The sequence below is a fragment of the Mastigoproctus giganteus genome, chromosome 4, assembly GCF_048544385.1.
Source record: "Mastigoproctus giganteus isolate SK-2022 chromosome 4, ASM4854438v1, whole genome shotgun sequence".
Taxonomy (NCBI): domain Eukaryota; kingdom Metazoa; phylum Arthropoda; class Arachnida; order Uropygi; family Thelyphonidae; genus Mastigoproctus; species Mastigoproctus giganteus.
In genome coordinates, this window is record NC_143578.1 from 122,852,630 (window position 1) to 122,876,033 (window position 23,404).

Genomic DNA, 23,404 nt, shown 5'->3' on the forward strand with positions numbered 1-23,404 from the left:
CTATATGCATTGTTAACCCCAGAATTGCCAGTTACTCTAATTCCTCTTCGACTGCTCATCATTGGTTTTCTTGGGAAACGAAAAAGTAAGAGGGTGGTTTCCCCTTGCCTTCCCTGCAGGTAGTAACATTCTGCCACCAGACCTAGGTCTCCCAACCTACCTTGTTGGTGACCACTGAGCAAGCCCAGTTGTGTTGAATATGGCCTTGCACAGACTCCTGTCAGCACCTGACCTAGTTTCCCGCTGGGGTTATAACTCAACCTTCCACTAGGTTGCTCAGGTCCTAGGGTTCATCAACGTGGAAGTGATAGTGGGATTGGGATGGAGGCTAGGTGATTTTCTAGAGAAATCATGTGTTGCGCATGCACACCCCCATTGAACGCCGTTGAAAGGCCAAGACCTCATAACAGCAAGCCATCCTGCTATCCATCTAAAGATTTTCCCTATGAGTCCAACCTGTTCCAGCATTTAAAACAACCACTCATGTGAGACTGATTCAAATGCTTTACTGAAATCCAAATAAATAAGATCAAAATTATTCCCGAAATCCAGTTCACGAATGACCCTGTCAAAGTAGCTAACCAGATTTGTTAAACGTGATTTTCACTTTATAAAATCATGCTTAGTATGCTTCAGAATTCCATTTCTATCTAAATGATCCTGATTCCACCCCTGATCCACGATTTTTAGCATTAGCCTTAGCAGAGGCATTTGATGCAAGAAAGCAAGCTTATGCAGCATCAGCCAAAAAAAAAAATTAAAAAAATAAATAGAAAATAACCACTTCCACTTCACCTCTCTGTTCGTTCGAATTACCTGTCCAGCTGAGCCTTAAACTTATTTAGGCTATCAACTTCCATGACAAGGGATGGAAGTCTGTTCCACCAACCACCCACCTGCTGGCTAAAGGCAAATTTCCTCACGTCTATCCTACATCTGTCTTTCCTCAATTTGAATTTATGCCCTCTCAGGTGATTATTCTGAGCAAGAGGAAGAATCCCATCAGCATTGAGCATGCTCAAACCATTCAAGGCTTTATACACCTCGATCAGATCACCTCGCTGGTGCCTAATCTCCAGACACTGTAATTTGCAAAACTTAAGCCTTTCTTCGTAAGAGCACCCCTTTGTTCCATTCACTAATCTTGTTGCAATTCTCTGTACTCGTTCCAGCATCTCTACATCCTTCTTGAAATGGGGCCTCCAGACCTGTATACAGTACTCTAGGTGTGGCCTGACCATTGCCTTATACAAGGGAATAATCACCTTCTTATCCCTGCTAGAAAAATTCCTATATATCATCGACAATACGCCATGAGCTACTCTTGCAGCCCGTCTGCACTGCTCAGAAAACTTCATATCTGCCTGCACAACCACTACCAGGTCCCTTTCATTCTCTACCACTGTCAGTGTAGTACCACAGAGTTGATACGTTGCTCTGGGGTTGCTGTTTCCCATATGTAGTACTTTACATTTGTCAATGTTAAACTTCATTTGCCACCTCTCAGCCCATCTGCTCAACCTTTCCAGATCCTGTTGCAGTAGCATTGTGTCAGTAGTGTCCTTGACAACCCTGCCAACCTTCGTATCGTCTGCAAACTTGGACATTAAGCTTGATATACCATCATCAATATCATTTATAAATACAGAAAACAATAATGGACCCAATACTGAACCCTGAGGGACTCCACTAATAACATTAGTCCACGATGAGCAGTGTCCATTGATTACCCATGTTCAGTCTCCAGAGCTAAGTTCCAGTCAACCGTTCCCCATTTGTTCCATCATGCAGTATGACTGATGACTTTTGAGGTTATGATGAACATCATGGCGAGATCAAATCTTCCTTACATTTCAAAGGTACAGCTCTAAAACGGTGTTCGCAGGCCAGCTGCTAGTTAGTACACCGCACCAAACCTATTGGTAACTCTTTAGGAGGCTTCCGGATCAGCTAATGTTTAATCTTGCTACCTCTACTCTGCCAGATAGTGACTGGAGGGAGTCCGAGTAGTGTATATGAGCAGGGCATTGTCGAGGCCACATTATGTGAGGAATCTGGGTATATTCTTACCATGTGTACGCCATGTCCAAAAATTTCATTACTTCATACAGCATGTCCCACCCACTTTTTCTTACTATTGAATACACCATGAATTGTCAAACTAATAGAGTAAGCTTATATAGAGTTAAAATTGTATCCCAAATAGATAAAGTACATACAAAATTATAATAAATTTTAGAGAGAATGTCACTAATTTCTTGTCGACGAAGTTCTGAAGAAGTTTCTTCCGCCATATCGTGTAGAACTTGGTGTAATTCTTCAATCTGAGAATGTAGAGCTTTGATTGCTGCTGCTCTATATGTCCAGTGCGTATCGGTGTGACCCTTCAGTTATATTTAAAACCAGCATTAATATATCCCACTTGCTGGTTGATCTAGAGAAAAATTTATACAGGGCATGTACAGTTCCAAAAAAAGTCATCATTGTCGGGGTGATGCATGCCAAATGGTAATGCATGCTTCCCAAATTACTAGATGGTAGATGACTCTCATCAACCGGTGCAATACCACCACTTTGCTTATTGGAGGCTTGAAGTGGTGGAACCTGTGTTTAGTCTCCAGAGCTAGGTTCCGGTCAACCCTTTCCCATCTCTTCCATCATGCAGTATGACTGATGACTTTTGAGGTTATGATGAACATCGTGGCGAGATCCAATCTTCCTTACATTTCGAGGGTACAGCTGTAAAATGGCATTCGCAGGCCAGCCGCTAGTTAGTACACTGGACTAAACCTATTGATAACTCTTTAGGAGGCTTCCAGATCAGCTAGTATATAATGTATATGACTGCCAGGGTCTTTCTTTTGAGTCCCCAGTCTGCTCGACTGATCCTGGCAATCATACCTGCATAATTTCTCACTTTCTTCGCCAAGTAGATCAAATGGGGGTAAAAAGTTAATTTTGAATCAAAGACCACTCCAAGATATTTTAGTTCTGTTACCATTTTTATAGTGGTTGTGTTAATTTTGATTTGTGGACGTCTTCTTATGTCCAAATTGCCTTTTAGAAGTATTTGTTTGGTTTTTTCAGGCGATATTTTGAGCATGTGCATTTGTGCCCTTCCATCCTAAAATGAGATCTCCAGACCTGTATACAGTACTGAAGGTGTGGCCTGACTATTGCCTTATACAAAGGGATAATCACTTCCTTGTCTCTGCTAGCAAAATTCCTATATATCATTGACAAAACTCCACGACCTGCTCTGGCCGCCCATCTGCACTGCTCTGAGAACTTCAAATCTGACTGCACAATTACTCCCAGGTCTTTTTCATTCTCCACCTCCCTGAGGTGGAGAATGAAAAAGACATGGGAGTAATTGTGCCACACAGTTGGTATGTTTCTCTTGGGTTACTACTACCCATATGAAGTACTTTGCATTTGTCAATGTTAAACTTCAGTTGCCACTTCTCAGCCCATCTGCTTAACTTTTCTAGATCCTGTTGAAGTAGCATTCTGTCTTTATTGTCATTAACAACCCTGCCAACCTTTGTATCATCTGCAAACTTGGACATTAAGTCTAATATGCCTTCATCAATATCACTGATAAATACAAAAATAACAATGGCCCAGCACCGAACCCTGCAGGACTCTGCTAATAACATTAGTCACTGTAGAGCAGTGTCCGTTTATTACAACTCTCTGCCGTCTCCCACTCAATCATCCCTTTATCCATTGCAGTAACTTGCCCTTAATGCCATACCACTGCAATTTGTATAGCAGTCTTCCATGTGCAACAGTATCAAAAGCTTTCCTGAAATCCAAGTATATGATATCAAAATTATTTTTGGCATTCAGTTCCTTTGTGACCATATCATAGTATCCAATCAAACTGGTCAGACAAGACTTTCCCTTAACAAACCTGTGCTGTGTCTGAGCTATTAATGCTGTCTTGTCTAGGTGATCCTGTATCACCTCTTTAACCTGTGACTCCATTATTTTCCCCGGAACAGAAGTTAAACTAACAGGTCTATAATTATTTGCATCACCCTTTGAATCCCCTTTGTGAATTGGGATACATTTGCACATCTCCAGTCCATGGGGACCTCCCCTGACTCTAAGGATCCTCTCATAATTATGGCTAAGGGTTTGCTTACTTTCCTTGCTGCCTCCATTATTACTGGATAGATTCCATCTGCCACAGATGCCTTTTTTATGTTTAACTTCAACAGTTTCTCCTCCCCTTTGCTCTCAGTTATTACAAAATTACTTAGCTTCTTGTAGGAATTTGATAAACTTCCGGCATTCCCTTCCTTGAATAACTCCTCATGTGTAAATGTAGATGCAAAATATTCATTCAGTTTATCAGCTACTTGAGCAGGATCATCAATAGTCAAACCATCTATGTTAAGTAGACCAATCTGATTCAATCCCTTCCTTCTAGAATTTACATAAGTAAAGAACTCTGCTGTTTTTCTTTGCCTTCTTTGCCAAAGATCTCTCGTAATCTGCCTTCACCTGCATAACCTCCTTTGTGACTTGATTATAGACTTGTATCTGCCATAGGCTTCTGTGTCGCCTGGTAATTTATATGCATCCCATGCATTTTTCTTCTCTGATACGAGCCTCATTAATTCATCCAATATCCATTTAGGCCTGAACCTTGAACAGTATTTCTTAGTTGGTATGAAAAACCTAGTAGCCTCTGAGATTAAGTCCCTGAAGGCTTCCCATTTAGAATTCACCATTGGTAACATCATCAGTTGATCCCACTGTATAGAATTTAAAAACTGTCTGAAACCACTGTAGTCACCTTTACGAAAACAAAAACCCTTCTCTTTTCCCTTGATGGTAGTTACATCTTTAAGTAAATCCCACATCAGTACACTGTTATCACTGCCACCTAGTGGTTCCTTTATCTGCAAATTCTTAATGCATGAATAATCACTGCTGATAATCAGATCAAGGGTATTATTCCCTCTGGTTGCCCCTCGAACATGTTGCTGTAGAAAACAATCCTCCAATAAATCCATGAAACCCACAAGCTCCAGTCAATATCTGGAAAGTTAAAATCCCCCATTACAAGACACTCTGATTTACTGGCCCATTCTATGTATCTGCACACCTGTTCATTGTACTCATCAGAGTCATTAGGCCGATAACTTACTCCTACTCTCATTTTCCGTTTCCCATTGTTTATGTCACACCAAACAGACTCAACATTGCACTGTTGAGTCTGTTTGGCACCACCCACGTTGACTGGATGCACTTCCTTAGATTTTGTGTGTTTCTTAACTAACAGCATCACACCTTCTCCCTTCCTACCCTGTCTGTCCTTTCTGTACACATTGTACTCCCCAAATTCCAATTCTGCACTGCTTATATCGGTGTGTCACCATGTCTCTGATATCCCAATAATATCTGCCTTTGATGCCTTGATCCGCACTTCAAGTTCATAAATTTTATTTACTATTCTTCCAGCATTAGTGTACATGCAAGTATACATGCACTTGTTCTTACTCTTTAGTTACCCTAACACGGCCCATAACTCTTAATTTGTATTTGTACAGAATTTGTTTTATTAAAATTTTGTTCTTATGCATGTATATTTTACCAAATTCTTTTATGCAATATTTTAAATAATTACATTCATAAGGAGAGTTGCACACTGTAGACCTTTTACCATTAAGGATAAATACAGAAAGAAGGCAAACAGTGAGTCAAAAAGTAGTGTCATTTCAGCCACCATACTTTTTGAAATTGAAGAGTCTCTTGTTGAGACATTCAAGTAAGTTTATCTGCTAAAATGAATATTCACTCAAATAGTATATACATATATATATTGTCTAGACCAGTGGTGTCCAACCTTTTCTCATATAGGGGCCATATTTAAAATTAGTTTGTTTTGTGGGCTGCACAGAGTGATTTGAGAACAATTAGTGTTACATTTTCCATATCTTGTTTCTATTTACATGTTAGTTTTCTATTTTCAGGTTCTATATATAAATCCAACACTCATGTGCAACAAAAAATCTGTATGATTTATTTTTTAGATTTTAAAATTATAGAAACATGGCTTGTTTTTTAAAAAAAAATATATATTTTTTTTTAATACCTTACTTTTGCTTTTAAATGCTCACTTTAGAGTGGCGACCATGGAAGATAGTCAAAATTGGTGTCATGTTCTTCAAATCATTCTTGCATGATGCTGTTGCACTGTCATTCATAGTATAACATTGCAGGGTGAAGTAGGTCTGGATGACATTCAACCTTCCACCAGTATCAGCAATCACACACTGCCAATAAAACATTCCCCATACAGTGATACTAACTCCAGATGCTTGGGTTGTCTTAACAAGGCAAGCAGGGTCCCTCACTTCTTGGGATTCATGCCACACCACTCTCTGCCTACCATTAGAGCAAAACAAAGTGTATCATGATTCATCTGACTGCATGATTTTCTTCCATTCCACTGTTCACTATGTTCTCAGCACCACTGCAAGCAGATTTTTGTTTTTCTCTTTTCAGATGGCTTCCAAATAGGCAAGTGACTGCCAATACCCACTTTCCTCAATTCCCTGCTTATTATTATTATTATTATTATTATTATTATTAGCCATATGATGCAAAGAAGCCTGAGGCTTATGCTGCACCACTCAAAAAAAAAAAAATTTTCTGAATTTCCCCAAGAGAGAGAGATAGAAGGGAATCACCAAGAAAAAGAAGAATGATGATATCCAGCTCAGGACCCTGGGTGTGCCAAGCCCATATCACATGTGAAGTTAAATGGTATGGATTGCATAGGGCAGTTATGGGCTTGGCCGAATTCTAATGTTATTTGCTGGATGTGCTATTTTTCTGTACAATCCTCCTTTTAGAGGCTACACTCTTGAAGTATTGTTTGTCTGCCACATTTACACCTTTGAAATGTAGAACTGCTTGCTTTCCATTCATTAAAACCCTTTGAGATGGATGCCTCTGAGAAACCAGTTATCCTTAGTTTATGGAATTGTGGCTCCTGCTAAATGTACACGATAAGATGTTTTTCAGTCTCCCCACATTCTGGCTTCATATTACTACAGTTGAATGACCTGTGCAGTCTTTATAAATTCAATTAGGCAACTTTTTTTTTTTTTGCTGATGCTGTATGAACTTGCTTTCTTGCATCATATGCCAATGCTAATAGGAATACTCCCCTGCTTCCTGAGTATGAAACTGACTCACATTATTGATACTTTTATGAAATTTCAATATTTGACTTGAATATTAAAGCTCTGGCTTATATTAAATTTTTTTTAACCCTTAAAAGTACTGATGTGTCATCTGACAGACTGCCGCTATTTTTAAAACTGCGATATCTCTTTTAATTGATAATTGATAATTCTCTCTTAGTGTACTCTCAAATAGGAAGACAACAAACATTTCCTATGCGTTAACGAAATAATCCAAATATTACTGAAGTTATCTGAATTTGAAAAGCGAGCATCGTCTGACAGATGACACGTCAATACAGATGTAATTGCAGTCGCCCGTAGTAGACTACAGTTACACTTACAAGTTGTTCTTCAGTAAAATGAGTAGTAAAGAGTAGTGATGATGATTTTGAAGAAACAGTGCAAAAATGGTATAAAGAGTGACAGTGATGTAATGCAAGTGAAATAGAAAGGGATGTTGATAATGATTTTGCAATTAAGTGAGCATGATACAGCATCTGAAATATCAGACGATAATGAGAGCAACAGTCAAAATCCTGATCCAGAATTTTAGATGCTGCTTGCAATAATGCACATATAGTCCACCAATCTTATAGAGACAATTCTTAATTACCAGAAAAATCAATTTTTTTTGAAAAAAAATTGCAAGGCAAATGGTTGAACCACAGTAAACCCCCACGAATAGCGGGGGTTACGTTCCTGAGAAATGCCGCGAATACCGAAAACGCGAATACTGAGTTATGGCTCCCATAGTAATAAAGGGGTTACATTCCAAAGTATGAAATATATAAGAAAAACTAGTCTAAAATTTTGTCTATGTATGTATTATATGTACCTTCATAATATGACTATGTAAGACAGCACATAGTGAAATGCAAGCATATGGCATCGAAATGAAAATAAGAAACAATTTAATATTAAATGTAATATTTATTAGAAATTTCAAACCAGCGCCTTTACTAGCTAAAAAACTTATCCCGCCAGTGCTATCAAGTTTCGTTAAAGTGTTGATAAAGGAGTTTTGCCTTTTCACAAATGATGATGAACTTAACAGCATTTTATTTTGAGTTCGGTCTTCTATCCACAGATTTAAAGCTTTTTCCATTTTTTTCTAATTTAACATCACGAGTTACAGAGCAAATTTTTGAAGCAATTAGCACGTTTTCATGGACACTACGGCGGGTTTTTTCTTCCGATTTCTTGATTGATAGTACCGTTGACTCATTGATTTTATAATGTTTTGCCACTGAGGAGACATTTTCACCATTAGAAACTTTGTCTAATAACTCAATTTTATTCGCTAATGTCATCACCTTCTTTGATCTTTTCACATTTCCCTTGTTATTCATAGCCATATTTTTGTACGGGGTTAGAAAGAACTTGTCCAAATAAAGTCACTTTCTTCCGTTAACACGCTCGAAAAAGTCTGTTTTACACTGCAAAATGGTAGATTAATAACTATTTTTTAAGCATATCAATTTATAAATTGATAAATTTATTCAATTTATAAGCATATAAATTAAAAACAAACGACGAAACCTCCCATGGCAAGCACATAACACATACTGAACAAGGATTAGCGAGAAACATCCACGCTCGCGATTTTGTCACCCTCTCCCCCCCACCCACTGAGCGCTGTTTAGACCGGGGAAGATAATTTTAGCCACGCCCATGTTTTTTTATGGTGGAAAATGTTCAAGGCGCTTTAAAATTTACATTTTTTTAGGTTTCATTTTATATTAAATCAGCAACTGCGAATAGTGGGGGTTTACTGTATATGAGAAGAAGGGATGCAAATCCACATGTGCCTAGAAAAATAAAATTTTGCATATGCCACATTCTGAGTATTGAAGATATTGCTGTTTTAGATCTGATTGATGAAGATGTCCTGGAAAAATGCAAAATCTGTTCAATTTTCCCCAAGTAAAAAAAGAATGACAAATACCTCTAATTCGTGTAAGAAGCCTATATGTCTTCAGTATGCAAAAAAGACTGCCTCTGATATAGTATCGAAAATGTCTAAGAAAGCATATATTTAGCATTTGTAATTATATTGTTAGTCTGTTCTTTATTTTGTGTTTTATGTATATAATGATTACTTTTTTATTTCTGCAAAATACAGTGGACATGCATTATTTTATTTTTTTTTTCTCAAAAATAAGTGTATTATTTTTATACTTTTTGTGGATTTATATTATCATAAATTTTTATATTATGTGTCCAAAATAGAACTGAATTTCAAATAAAAACAAGTATGAAAAAATAATTTTGTTTCAAGGTAGTCTCACAGACAACATGTCAGTATGTAACTATGTCCCAATAACTGTATATCAGTACTTAAGGGTTAATAAGTTCATATATACTTCTGAATGTGGTAATTTCTTTAATGACCACCAACTCCTGTAACATGTTTTCAGAATTTCTTTAGATCCCAATCATGCACTGAAATGGTATGATTATAAAAGTAAACATTTCTTTTTACTCAATGCTTTAAATTAAATAATGCAAAAGGGTACTTTATGATCCAAATAGCCAAATTATTGTTAGTCAGTTTCTTTTGCTCATAGGTAACAATAGCATACTTGCTGTTTTTTCAGTTACCATGTTGCATTCTAATTAGTGTATTTTTACAATTGGTGTTGCATAATCTTATATATATTGTATATAAATTTATACTGAGTGGGCATAAATCATGGGGTACCTACCTAGTAACACATAGGCCCACCTTTCGCCTGGATATGCGCAGTCACACGGCAAGGCATTGAGTCCAATAGTTCATGAAAGTGTTCCGCTCCACAGGTATTTCCATCCAGCACCACTCTCCATAATTTTGTTGCATTCCTGGGTGGAGGATCCAAAGCTCGAATGGACCTTTCCACAGCATCCCAAAGATGCTCTATGGGGAGGCCATTCCATGATGGTAAAATCTTTGAAATGATCTTCGAACCATTACTATTATTAGCCATATGGTGCAAGGAAGCCTGAGGCTTATGCTGCACCAGCCAAAAAAAAAAAAAAAAAAAAAATTCTGAATTACCCTGATAAAGAGAGTGAGAGAGAAGGGAATCACCAAGAAAGAGAAGAACGGTGATATCCAGCTGGGGACCCTGGGTGTGCCAAGCCCATACTCACCAGATGTGAGCCCCATGTTCTAGTCATCACAACTCTGTGGGGAGGCACACAGCCCTGGCGGAAGAGTACATTGCACTGTGGGTGCACGATGACCATGAATGGATGCAGATGGTCTGCAAGGATGGACATGGAACCTGGACCATTCAGAGATGCATCTAGACATACCAGAGCTCACAATGTGCACCAGTTGAACACACCTCAGACTATTACTGACCATCTGTCTGAACAGTTCCTTTTGGCATGACAGTTGCATAGCTTCGCGCAGTTTCCGCCAGATGCACCCTCCCATCCAATCAAAATAACAGGAAACAGGACTCATTAGACAGGAGACCCATCTCCAATCATCCAAGGTACAGTGCCTGTGTTCTTTTGCCCAGTTGAGGTGTAGAGTCATGTTGTGGTGTTAGCAATGGGACTCTGGTGAGTTGGAGGCTGCCATATCCTATTGTTGCTAATGATCGGCTGATGGTCTTGATGGAGACGTTTCTGGCACCTCCCTCATTGAAGACTGCGGTGATTTGTGCCACTGGTACTCTCCGGTTGGCTGAAACAATGCAAGACAGATGTTGTCTGGTTCATCAACCACCTTTCTCTGGCCAACATGCTGTGCTGTCCACTATGAGGTGTTATTCCAGAAACGGAGTGTTCCAGATATAATCTTGATACTGTCGAATGGGGATAATGTAATTTCTGTACCACCTCTGCAATAGTGATCCATGCGCAGAGCACCCACTATCATCCCTCTTTCGGTGTGTTATCTCACAACGTTTATCCATAATGACAAATTACTGTCTGCATGAATGCAGTGTAGCTATATATCTGCTAAGCGGTGGGGCTTGTCCACTAGCAAGAGGGGTGACAGCGTCATGTTGCCCAGGACCCAGGTACCCCCCATGAATTCTGCCCTTTCAGTGTACATTGTCCAAAAAATACTAAAAAAAAAAAAAAGATTAAGTATTGAAATAAAAATGGAGGTTTTAAAGATTGGGTGGAAATAGTTTCAGATATTGAAAGAAAATTAGATCTGAGTTATCAGAATATTTTGGAGCGGGGAGCCAAGTGGGCAACTAACTTACATTAATTTTTAAAAAATATGGGAAAAATGGGGCAGTGCATATTTTCTACAATGTTCCCATCCCTCAGAACTTATAACATGTTATAGCAAGATGTGTGAGGTTGGAAGGACATTAATGTGGGTTTTTTTTTTTTTTTTTTTTTTGCTGTGGAGCCAGTTTCTTACAACTAAACATTTTTCAAAATAGAATTTAATTTTTGTTATCCGATTGTATTTAATAAATAAATACGAAAATCTGGTTATAACATAATATCATTCTTCTTATATGAGGAAGATACATAAAGTTGAGAAAGCAATACAGAAAACTTGAATATTATTAAAAATGGGCATTTTCAAAATGTCTGTCTATGAATTGTATTCTGTGACCCCATAGTTTTAAATTTAGGGGTAGCATAACACTGGATGCCTATGTGGTTGCAGGTTGGACACCCTTGCATTAAACTAGTGAAATGAGATGTCTCTTTCTGTAAAATAGCTTGGTGTAAATCTTGCTTTGTATGTATGAAAAAAAAAATCAGCTTTTTGATCACAATAGTTATTTCCTAACAGTATATTGAAAGTCTACTGTGAATACTGATTACTTGTATGGGATTAATGTACTATTATTAATTAATAATAGTAATAACATATTGGTTTTACTTCAATGAAACAAGAGTCATCTACTGTTTCTATAACTGTTAGGTGCTACTGTTTCAAAAATTGCTGCTGAATTAATGTGTATAAATCTTGCTTTTTTTTTTTATGGGAAAACAAGATCCACCTCCTTTCAGCTACAGTACTAACTGCATAGCTGCCAAATTGACTTTCAATAAGCTAGAGCTAATGCATAAACATCAACTTACTAACATTTTTCTGTCTGGATTTCTGTTTACATATTCTGTTGTGGAAGTTGATAGCTTAAATAAATTTAAGGCTGAACTAGACAAACATTTGGAGTGACCAGATGGGTGAAATGTTTTTTTTTTTTTTTTTGGCTGATGCTGTATAAGCTTTCTCTCTTGCATCATATGCCTCAACTAATGCTAATGCATTTACTTGTTTCATTACGACTCCCAGAAACTTGCTTTCTAGGCTGCTGCTCATTACAACAGAAGCAGTGCAAGAACCACTTTTGCCTCTGCCTGCAGCTACCATTAATCTTTTAGTCTGTGAATCCCCCCAATCTAGCAGTTTTCCAACCTACCTAACACTGCCTCGATAGCATTGGCAAATATTCTTGCACCCTTTCTATTTAAGTGTATCCCATCCCTGTAAAAGAAGTCTCTCCTGTGAGCAAGCACAAACCACGCTGAAAAAAATTTTACCCTGTGAGCCTTGAACAATCTCTCCAGGGCTGAATTGATTGCCAAGGCTCTCATCATATACTCCCTCCTATTGTGTCTGGGCAGAATTGCAGACACCTTCAAATTTAACCCTAACTCGCAACTTTTTTCCACTTTAAAGAGTATGTTGGGGGGTGGGGGAAGAATCTGTAGCTAACACCTCTACTTCCCACCAAACTGATATAAAATTTTTACTGATTATTGATGACCATTCTGTTTCCATATACATCTCTACCTTTTAATTCACACATACATCCTCATCAGCCTTCTTGTTCTATATCGGTATGAAGTTCGCATTTGCTAATATGATCTGCACTGAGTCATCTGTACATCCTCCTCCAAAAGTTCTTCCAACACATCTGTTTTAACTCATAACACAATTTTTATTTTATAACTGCAACTTAATTCTAGCAGTGCTTTATATAATGCCCAAAAACATATCTTAAACTTCAGATTTTTGTGGAAGAAAAATATCAAATTCTCAAAAGAAAAAAAAAAAAAAGTGCTCTTCTATGTTTTTCTGAAAGGAAAATTTACAATTTTTCAAGAAATTTCTAGACTTTCTGGAAATCAAAATTCTAAATTTTTAAAAGTTAAAATGAGAAAATTAACAATTTGGGGAATTTATAAATGATAAATTTCCACAAACAAATTTAAAGAAATGTAAGGAAATTGGCAAGGCTGGAAAAATACTGTGACAAATGTTATTAACAATCAAAAGGCACTAGAAGAATAAAACAACATAACTAATGATATATCATACTTTTTGGAAGCTCCTTACCATAAAAAACAAATTTTTACTGATACAAATTCTATCATTATCATGGAAGTTAGTGTCCAGCGGGATAATTATTAATTCTTTACTTCCCCAAATGAATTTTTACCAACTGTCCAGTGCTCCTTAACCGACATGCACATGTGTAAAACTTATAATTGTTTCATCCATAGGATAAAATTACCACTGCTAATACTAATGTATATGGCATTAGTATTAGCAGTTTATACAGTATCAACAAAAAAAAAAAACACATGTCCCATATCACCTGTCCGTTCCTCTAACAGTTTGTCAAGTTCTTTCTGAAATTTATTCAAACTACCCATCTCTACAATACCAGATGGAAAGTTTGCTCCAACAACTACCTGACATCTAAAGGCAAATTTCCGTACATCTATCCTTCAACCATCCTTCCTCAATTTGAATTTATGAATATCCACTCGAGTATGTAATCTGAGCAAGAGGAAGGATTCCATCGGCACTGAACTTACTATAACTATTCAAAGCCTTAAACACATCAACGGTATCTCACTACAGGTGCCTTAGTCTCCAGGTGATGCAATCTGCAGAAATGAAGCCAAGAAAGGAGAGTACCCCTTAGTTCCCCTCATTAATCCTGTTACTCTTCTTTGCACATGTTCCAAAAGATCCGCATCCTTCTGCAAATGAGGCTTCTAGATCTATATGCGTACTCAGAATGTGGCCTAATCATTGCCTTATGTAAATTTTTACCAAATTATGATATTAGGGTTATCCATAATTGATTACATAAAGCCATATCTGTGTCTGTAAATTGCATGTGTTCACTGGCCGATTTGCTTGTTTGCTAGATGAAAAAAAAAACAGGCTTCTAAGGAAAAAACCTTGCTATCTACACTTGAGACCAACTAACTCAGCCATGGAATGAAAAAAGGTCACTAAAGTTCCTTGCGTCATTGACAGAATTTGAACCCGGGCCTTTTCCACCCGGTGTGGGGCAGACAGTGACGATACCACTGTGCTACCCACGCAGACTCATTGCCTTATGCAATGGGATAATCATCTCCTTATCCCTAATGACAAAATTCCTGAATATCCTTGACAAAACTCCAATAACTATCATGACAGCCTGTCTACCAGCTCAGAGAACTTCATATCTGTCAGCACAATTAATCCCTAGGTTCCTGCATACCAGCTATGTAGTATCACAGCTGGTATGAAGTATCTTGCACGTCAAGGTTAAACTTCAATTGCCACTTCTCAGCTTGTCTGCCTAATTTTTATAAAGCTTTTTGCAGTAGCATACCCTGATTACTTTAATTTATCATGTCACCCTGAAAACATAGACATCAAGCCTGATAAACCTTTACTATTTACTGAAAACAGCAATGGGACCAGCATCGAACTCTGGCGGATTCCACTAATAATATTTGTCCAAGAAGGGCTGTGTCCACTGATTACGATTGTCCCCTCCTGCTCAACCATCCATAGCAGCAACTTGCCACACTATTCCAATTTACCATTAAGCTAGGAAGCCATAAATTACAAAACATATGTGCAGGCACGAAAGGGTAAGCATTTAAACTGAAATAAACAATTGATTTTTTGTTGTTTGTTTCAATATAAAAATTCCGTCGTTCCCCTTGCCTGTTCGGGAGAGGGGGGAAGTAGCTATATAGTAATTTCGCCACTAAGTTTGCCTAACCAAACAAGTTACGCACGAGTTTAAATGCGTTCTTATAGCATACCCATTAATCATAATCAATAGCATAAACATAAGCATTACCAACTTACTTTACAATGCTTCAGGGCGGTTTTGAAATCCTTCTCACGGATAGCTTCTCTCGCTTGTTTTAACAATGATTTTGCCTCTTTAGTATCCATTGTATATAAAACTAAATATTTTAAAATATATCTACATAATTTTGAAAATGTGCTTTATACATATTCTTCTCTTATGTAGCGAAATACAGTAATGTTATTGAGCCATTTTATTATGTATTATTCTAAGTATATGGTCGTTCACAAGGAGAGCAAAATTTATGCTTATTTGGGAAAAATTAGAGTAAACTGAAATTTTCTACAAATATGAAAATTCAATGAATGGGAAACGGTCTTCGTTCTAAAACTTAGACCTACTCTCCAACATGATTTGACGCACGTGTGAACAAAACTCAGCCACCTATTTCTTCCCACATAAATAAATAAATTACACGTGTATGCTGAAATATTAGCGACCTCATCGCACAAGATTAACAAAATATAGTTAAAAAAAAAAAAAAAGGCCAGAAGATTCAAAAATTAAAAACAAGAAATAATTTTATTATAGTAAAAAAGTTTTATAATTAAAAAAATCCTAAATTAATTATAATTGAAGATTGATAAAGAAGTTGGAAACAGTGAGAGAAAATGTTCCCCATAATGAACTAAGTGGCCTCTTTACTAAGGCGCTTCCCTTTCATAAAATGAGCTCTCTTTCCCGCTTTTTCCGTAGCGGCAATATGATGGTACCTCTCAGTATAAAACAGGTGAGCAGATAAATTGGATTTTGTAAGAAATGCAATGCTACAATGAGCAAGACAAAATATTTAAATTACTCTGAATTCTAGTCGGCGCGGGCAGCGGCATAACCAGGTTATGAAGTGAGGGGGGGGGGAACAAAGGGATAAAATAGGAGCCAATTGTTTGTTTGAATGTAATTTTTTTTATAGTTTTCATCATATGATAGGGGGGGCATTCGCTTATACGCGAAAACCTGATTAGGTTTGCACGTATGAGTATGTCGTATTACTAGTAGTAGTACAGGCAAATATACCCAGGGGCTCATTGGTGATTCCTCTCTCTCTCTCTCTCTCTCTCTCTCTCAGGGTAATTGGGATTTTTTTTTTTTTTTTTTTTTTTTGGCCGGCGCAGCATAAGCCTCAGGCTTCCTCGCACTACATGGATAATAATAATAATAATAATAATATGACACAAGAAAGCAAGTTTAATAGTATCAGCCAAAACGCACACACACACACACACACACACACTACAATCTGTACCCTCCCACGATTTGTCAAATTCTACCTTGAATTTATTCAGACCATTCCCTTCCACGACAACAGACCGCCGTATCCAAGTGGTCAGGCGCGAGGGTGCATAAGTACACGTGCCTTGAATGACCGAGGTTCAAGCCCGTGACTGCTAAATACGGTACTGTTTCTTGTATTCTGTCTATCTTGTGAACTCCTCTGACCGTTTGGTCGTCCCGGAGTATAAACGGAAAATTTATTTTTAGCCATAAGCTGAAGGCAAACTTCCACAGAGCTATCCGGCGACGATCATTCCTCAACTTAAATTTCCGTCCCTACTGTGTGGCGGTCTCAGCAAGACAAATACCAATCACATTCAGCTTAGTAAATCCATCCAATGCTTAAACACCCAGGAAAGAGCACCCCATTGTTCTCTTCACCAGTTTGGTTCCCTTCTTTGCACATGGAGGGGTTCACATCGGGTGAGTGTAGGCTTTGCACAACCAGGGTCCTGAGCTGGATATCATCATTCTTCTCTTCTTGGTGATTCCCTTCTACTTTTGACTCTCTCTCTCTCTCTCTCTCTCTCTCTCTCTCTCTCTCTCTCCCTCTTTCTCTTTCTCTCTCTCTCTCTCTCAGGCTAACTCGGGAATTTTTTTTTTTTTGCTGATGCAGCATAAGACTTAGGGTTACTTGCGCCATACAGCTAATAAAAAAAATTTAAAAATAAAAAAAAACGTACCAGCAGATCTACACCCTTTCTAAAGTATACATTGTATACTTTAGAGTATACAATTCTTTAGAGTATACTTTAGAGTATACAATGTATGCAAGTATACCTGTATACAATACTCAAGAACTTTGTCTTTTACAAATTGATAATCATTAGCATTATCAAGGAAATCTGATGCAAGAAAGCAAAAGTTACATAGCATCAGCCAAAAAAAAAAAAAAAAAACCCCTTCTCATTTCACTCATTCACCTGCTCCAAATGTTTGTCTAGTTCTGCCTTTAATCTGATTAAGCTATCCACCTCTACAATGACATATGAAAGTTTTGTTCCAGCAATCAACTACCCGCTGGTTAAAGCCAAACTTCTGCACATATATTCTACAACTGTCTTTCCTCCATGTGAATTTATGCCCCCTCGGGCGATTATTCTGAGCAAGAGGAAGAATCCCATCAGTATTGAGCATGCTCAAACCATTCAAGACTTTATACACCTCAATCAGATCACCTCGCAGGTGCCTAGTCTCCACACACTGTAATTTGCAAAATTTAAGCCTTTCTTCGTAAGAGCAACCCTTTGTTCCATTCATTAATCTTGTTGCCCTTCTCTGTACTCGTTCCAACAGCTCTACATCCTTTTAAAATGAGGCCTCCAGACCTGTATACAGTACTTAAGGTGTGGCCGGACCACTGCCTTATAGAAGGGCTAATCACCTCGTTGTCCCTGCTAGAAAAATTCCTGTATATCATTGACAAGACACCATGGGCTTCTCTTGCAAACCGTCTGCACTGCTCAAAAAATTTCATATCTGCCTGCACAATTACCCCCAATCCTTTTTACTCTCTACAGCTGTCAGTGTAGTACCACACAGTTGATACGTTAATCTAGGGATACTGCTTCCCATATGCAGTAATTTACATTTGTCAATTTTAACTTCATTTGCCACATCTGCTCAACTTTTCAAGACTCTGTTGCAACAGCGTACTGTCATTAGTGTCCTTAACAATCCTGACAAACTTCGTATCGTCTGCAAACTCGAACATTAAGCCTGATATACAATCATCAATATCATGAATAAATACAGAGACCAACAATGGACCCAACAATGAAACCTGAGGGACTCCACTAATAACAGCCCATAAACACCAGTGTCCATTGATTACCACTCTGTCTTCTCTCATTCAACCACCCCTTTATCCATAGCAACAATTTGCCTCCAATGTCACACTGCTCAAATTTGTGCAGCAGTCTTCCATGTGCAACAGAATCAAAAGTCTTTCTAAGGTCCAAATACATGTATATGATATCAAAATTCTTTTTTGCATCCAGTCCCTTTGTGACTACATCATAGTATCCAATCAAATTGGTCAGACAAGACTTTCCCTTAACAAACCCATGCTGTGTCCGAGCTATAACTAAAACCTTGTCTATATTATCCTGCAATGTTTCTTTAACTAGTGTCGCCATTAATTTCCCTCGAACAGAAGTTAAACTAACAGGTTTTTAATTAGCTGTGTCTTCCTTTGGTCCTCCTTTGTGGATTGGAGTCACATTTGCACATATCCAGTCCATTGGTACATCCTATGTGTCCAAGGAAGCTGTCATAATTATGGCTAAGGGTTTGCTTACTTCCTTTGCTGCCTCCGTCAATATAACTGGATAGATTCCATCCACCCCAAGTGCTTTTTTATGTTTATCTTCAACAATTTTTCCTCCAATTTACTCTCAGTTATTACAAGATTCTCTAGCTTACTGCCAGAGATTAATACACCTATGGCATTCCCCCTCCTTGAATAACTCCGCATGTGTGACTGTAGATGGAAAATATTCATTTAGCTTGTTAGATACCTGAGCAGGATCATCAACAGTTGAACTATCGATATCAAGTGGACTAATCTGAATCATCCCCTTCCTTCTAGAGTTTACATAAGTAAAGAACTCTTTGCTGTTCTTCTTTGAATTTTTGCCAGAGATTTCTCGTAATTTGCCTTTGCCTGCATAACCTCCGTTGTGACTAGGTTACAGATTCACTAATATCTATCATAGGCTTCTGTGTCAGCTGTTAATTTATATGCATCCCATGCTTTTTTTAATCTCTGCACATGTATGATTAGTTCACCTGATTGTCCATTTAGGCCTAAATCTTGAACAATATTTCTTACATGGTAGGAAAAACCTAGTAGCTTCCAAGATTATTTCATTGAATCCTTCCCATTTTGCATTTGCTGTTGGTAACATCATCAGTTGATTCCACTGTATATAATTTAAATACTGTCTCAGACAAACGTAGTCACCTTTACGAAACAAAAACACTTCCCTTTACCCCTGATGGTAGTTACATCTTTGAGTAAATCCCACTTCGGCACGCTGTGGTCATTGCCACCAGTGGTTCCTTTATCTGCAGATTCTTAATGCGTGAAGAATCACTACTGATAATCAGATCAAGAGTATTACTCCCTCTAGTTTCCTTCCAAACATGCTGCTGTAAAAAACAATCATCCAATAAATTCATAAAAGATTTGCTAGTTTGTGAGTGACCAATCCACAAATTCAAGTCAATATCCGCGAAATTAAAATCCCCCATTATAAGACACTCTAATTTACTGGTCCACTCTATTTCTCTGAAAAATTGCTCATTATACTCATCAGATTCATTAGGCCTATCGTACGCACCTACTCTCATTTTTCCTTTCCCAGTGCTTATGTCACACCAAACTGACTCAACTTTGCATTATCCCCCAACATCAATTGGCTGCACTTCCTTAGATTTTATGTGTTTCTTAACTAATATCATAACCCCTTCTCCCCTGTCTATCTTTTCTGTACCATTGTACCCCCAAATTCAAATTCTGCACTGCTTATGTCTGTGTGACACCAGGTCTCTGATATCCCAACAATATCTACCTTTGATGTCTTGACTAGCACTTCAAGCTCATCAAATTTATTAACTTTACCCCTAGCATTGGTGTATACACAAGTATACATACACCTGTTTCTACTCTTAGTTATCCTAACACAGCCCATGTATTTACTTTTTCCACTATGAATCCCAGCAATCCTGGAAATCACCTCCTTATCACTGCTAGCAAAGTTTCTATATATCATTAACATACCCCATCCTGGGAACAGGCCTGCACGCTGGTCAGAGAATTCCATATCTCACTGGTCTCTTACCATCAGGTCTTTTTCAATTTCCACTTCTCTGTGTGTAGTAACACGCAGTTGATAAGCTACTCTGGGACCATAGCTATCGATATATAGTGCCTTGCAATTGTAAATGTTAAACTTCAACTAGAATTTCTCATCCAATTGACCCAATTTCCCCATATTTTTCCTAGAAGAAATTAATATGAGGGGCCCATCAAGCTCTCAGCTGCCCAGCTCAACGGCAGAGCTCACTCCTGTGCACCAAGCAACACAGAGGCAATATCCAAGGCAGAATGCGTTTGTTCCAAAGGAACTAGGTATTGTTGGGGACTCTATTGTCAGAGCGACGGGGAATATACTATGCAAGAAGGATAGGTGGAATATGTCTGCAAGGGCAAAATTTGATGACGTTGTAGAGAATAAGAGATCTGCAGATTTACTTAACAAGTACAGTTCAATGTTGAAAAAAGTCACAAGATAGGGTTGAAAGTGAAAGTACCTGCAATTCTGCCCAGACACTATAGTAGGGAGTATATGATAAGAGCCTTGTCGATCAATTCGGCTGTAACGCCGCCTTTTCTCTCCGTTATAGCGCGGGCATGCTGTGTAACTTTCACCAATATCCATACAACCTTCAAGCATGCTCAACACTAAAATGAACGTCCAGAGAGTCGGGTTTTAAGGTGCTCGTCTACCAGTTTGTATTAGGACATAAACCTCACGTGTTCTTCAATCTTATTCGTGGAATAAAATTGGCAACATCGGAGGGCGTTGTGTTCTCCACCTTGATTCTCTATTGACTTAACAGAGCCTCTAGAGTGGCCGCAAATAAAGGTTCTTTCTTAATTTGGATTCCGTGGTCCGTGTGTAACCAGAGAATGTCATGAGGCGAAATTAGCAAACAAACATGGTTTATTAAACAACAACATTACATAACAACATTACATATAAACATACAATGAACATAATATAACAGTATCTAGTATCAAGATAATTGTTAAGTTAGTTTAAGGGAAATTTGGTTGGTACATTAAATCTGTGTATCTTCATGTAGTTAGGCAAACAACGATTCCTTTCCTTTAGATGATGACATAGATATTCTCCTATCTTAGTGTTAAATGAGTAGCAAAGGTAATTGCTGGGTAAATAATAGAACACAATATGGTATCATTGGATAATATTACTTTACTGTTACAATCACATCAAACGCATCTTGAAGCTTACTTTAATGAGAAGAAAGGTGGGTATAATATGACATACTATCATATACAATTCTATTGATTAAAATGGGGTGAACTTACCGCAAAGTTCCGAGCCACGTCGGAGCGAGGACTTCACTACCTCTGGCATCATCTTATCTCGCTTCTACTCGGGGTAATTTCACTCGGGGTAATACCGCTCTCTGCCTCTTTTCTCCTTACTGCTCTCGAATCAACTCGACTGCGACCACTGGACCACGGCAACTGGACAACTTTCTGATCAACGAACTGGACCACTCCCTCGACGACGACTCCTCTCCTTTGTTCTCAATCTCTATATATAAGTTTGTCCCCTTTCTGCCTTTCCCTCTGAGATGCAGGTGTTCATTTGGACGGTCAGGCAAAAAGGGTTTTTGCTTGACACTTTTAGGACCTGACTCACCCAGGGACGATATTTATTAAGGGGTTTGCATATTCGTGCAGGGCTGCTTTGGAGAAGTTTATGTGACATTCACCTCTCCCCTTTTTAGCCTCCCCACTACCAAACATTCCGCTGATACGTGATTCAGTCGGCATCAGTAGTATGACTCTTACAGGGGCGACTTTTCTCTCTTCAGAGTGTCATATTTCACATTCTCTCTTTTGAAAACATGCGTCAGCCCACTGCCTGGGGAAAGATGACCACTCTCCACTAGCTGGCGGCACATGACGGGGCGATACTGTTTCACTCGCGCGGCGTCACCTGCACACCACAGGGGGCAGCGATGCAACCTTCTCCGTTGGGGAGGGAGGAAGCTTTTACTTATACAGGCCGTGGAAAAGTATTAGCGTTACAAAGCTTACTTATTAAGATAAGTCCAAGAGGTAAAATAAAGCTATTTTACACGGCCCTGGATAGATTGTGCAAGGCTTAGGGGGTAGAATGATTTTTCTAAGCGTAGTCTGTGTTTGTTAACAGGAGAGATTGCTTCTACAGGGATGGGATGGGATACAATTAAACAGAAAGGGTGCAAGAAAATTTGCTGATGCTATCGAGGCAGAGTTAGGTGAGTTGGAAAACTGCTAGCTTGGCGGGGATACACTGACAGATTAGCAGCAGCCGCTGGCAGAGGTATAAGTGATTCTTGCACTGCATCTATTGAAATGCAATTGAACAGCAGCCTGAAAAGCAAGGCAATGGGAATTCCAGAATTGCTGGGAGTCATAATGGAACAAACAAATACATGGGTTGTGTTAGGGTAACTAAGAGAAGAAACAGGTGCATGTATACTTGCATGTATTGCAATGTTAGGATTATAGTTAATAATTTTCATGAGCTTCAGTGATAATCAAGACATCAAAGGCAGATATTCTTAGGATATCAGAGACGTTGTGTTACACTGACATAAGCACTGCAGAATTGGAATTGGAATTTGGGGAGTACAATGTGTATAGAAAGGATAGACAAGACAGTAAGGGAGGAAGGGTTATCCTGTTAGGTAAGAAACATAAAATCAAAGGAAGTGAATCCAATTAATGTTGGTGGACAATGCAATGTTTAATCTTTTTGGTGTGACGTAAGCACTGGGAAATGAAAAATGAGAGTAGGTGTGTGTTATAAGCCTAATGAATCTGATGAGTATAATGAGCAATTGTGCAGAGAAATGGAGTGGGCCAATAAATCACAATGTCTTATACTGGGAGATTTTAACTTTCCATGTATTGACTGGAACTTGTGGGTTGGTCACTTCCTCACTAGCAAGACTTTTGTGGATTTATTGGATGAGTGTTTTCTACAGCAACATGTTCGAGAGGCAACCAGAGGGAGTAATATTCTTGATTTG

At 38.3% G+C, this 23,404-nt stretch overlaps 1 protein-coding gene across 2 annotated transcripts in view; it reads right to left on the reverse strand.

Moving 5' to 3' along the window:
- Nucleotides 1–15,678, reverse strand: part of LOC150087035 (tetratricopeptide repeat protein 37) — a 702,248-nt gene extending 686,570 nt beyond the window's left edge. For both annotated transcript variants that reach the window (XM_090371768.1, XM_090371767.1), the window contains exon 1: nt 15,286–15,678. In XM_090371768.1, the coding sequence (XP_090227894.1) occupies nt 15,286–15,375 (90 nt within the window). In that variant the 5' untranslated portion in view covers nt 15,376–15,678. The remainder of the gene's footprint in view (nt 1–15,285) is intronic.
- Nucleotides 15,679–23,404: the final 7,726 nt, after the last annotated feature.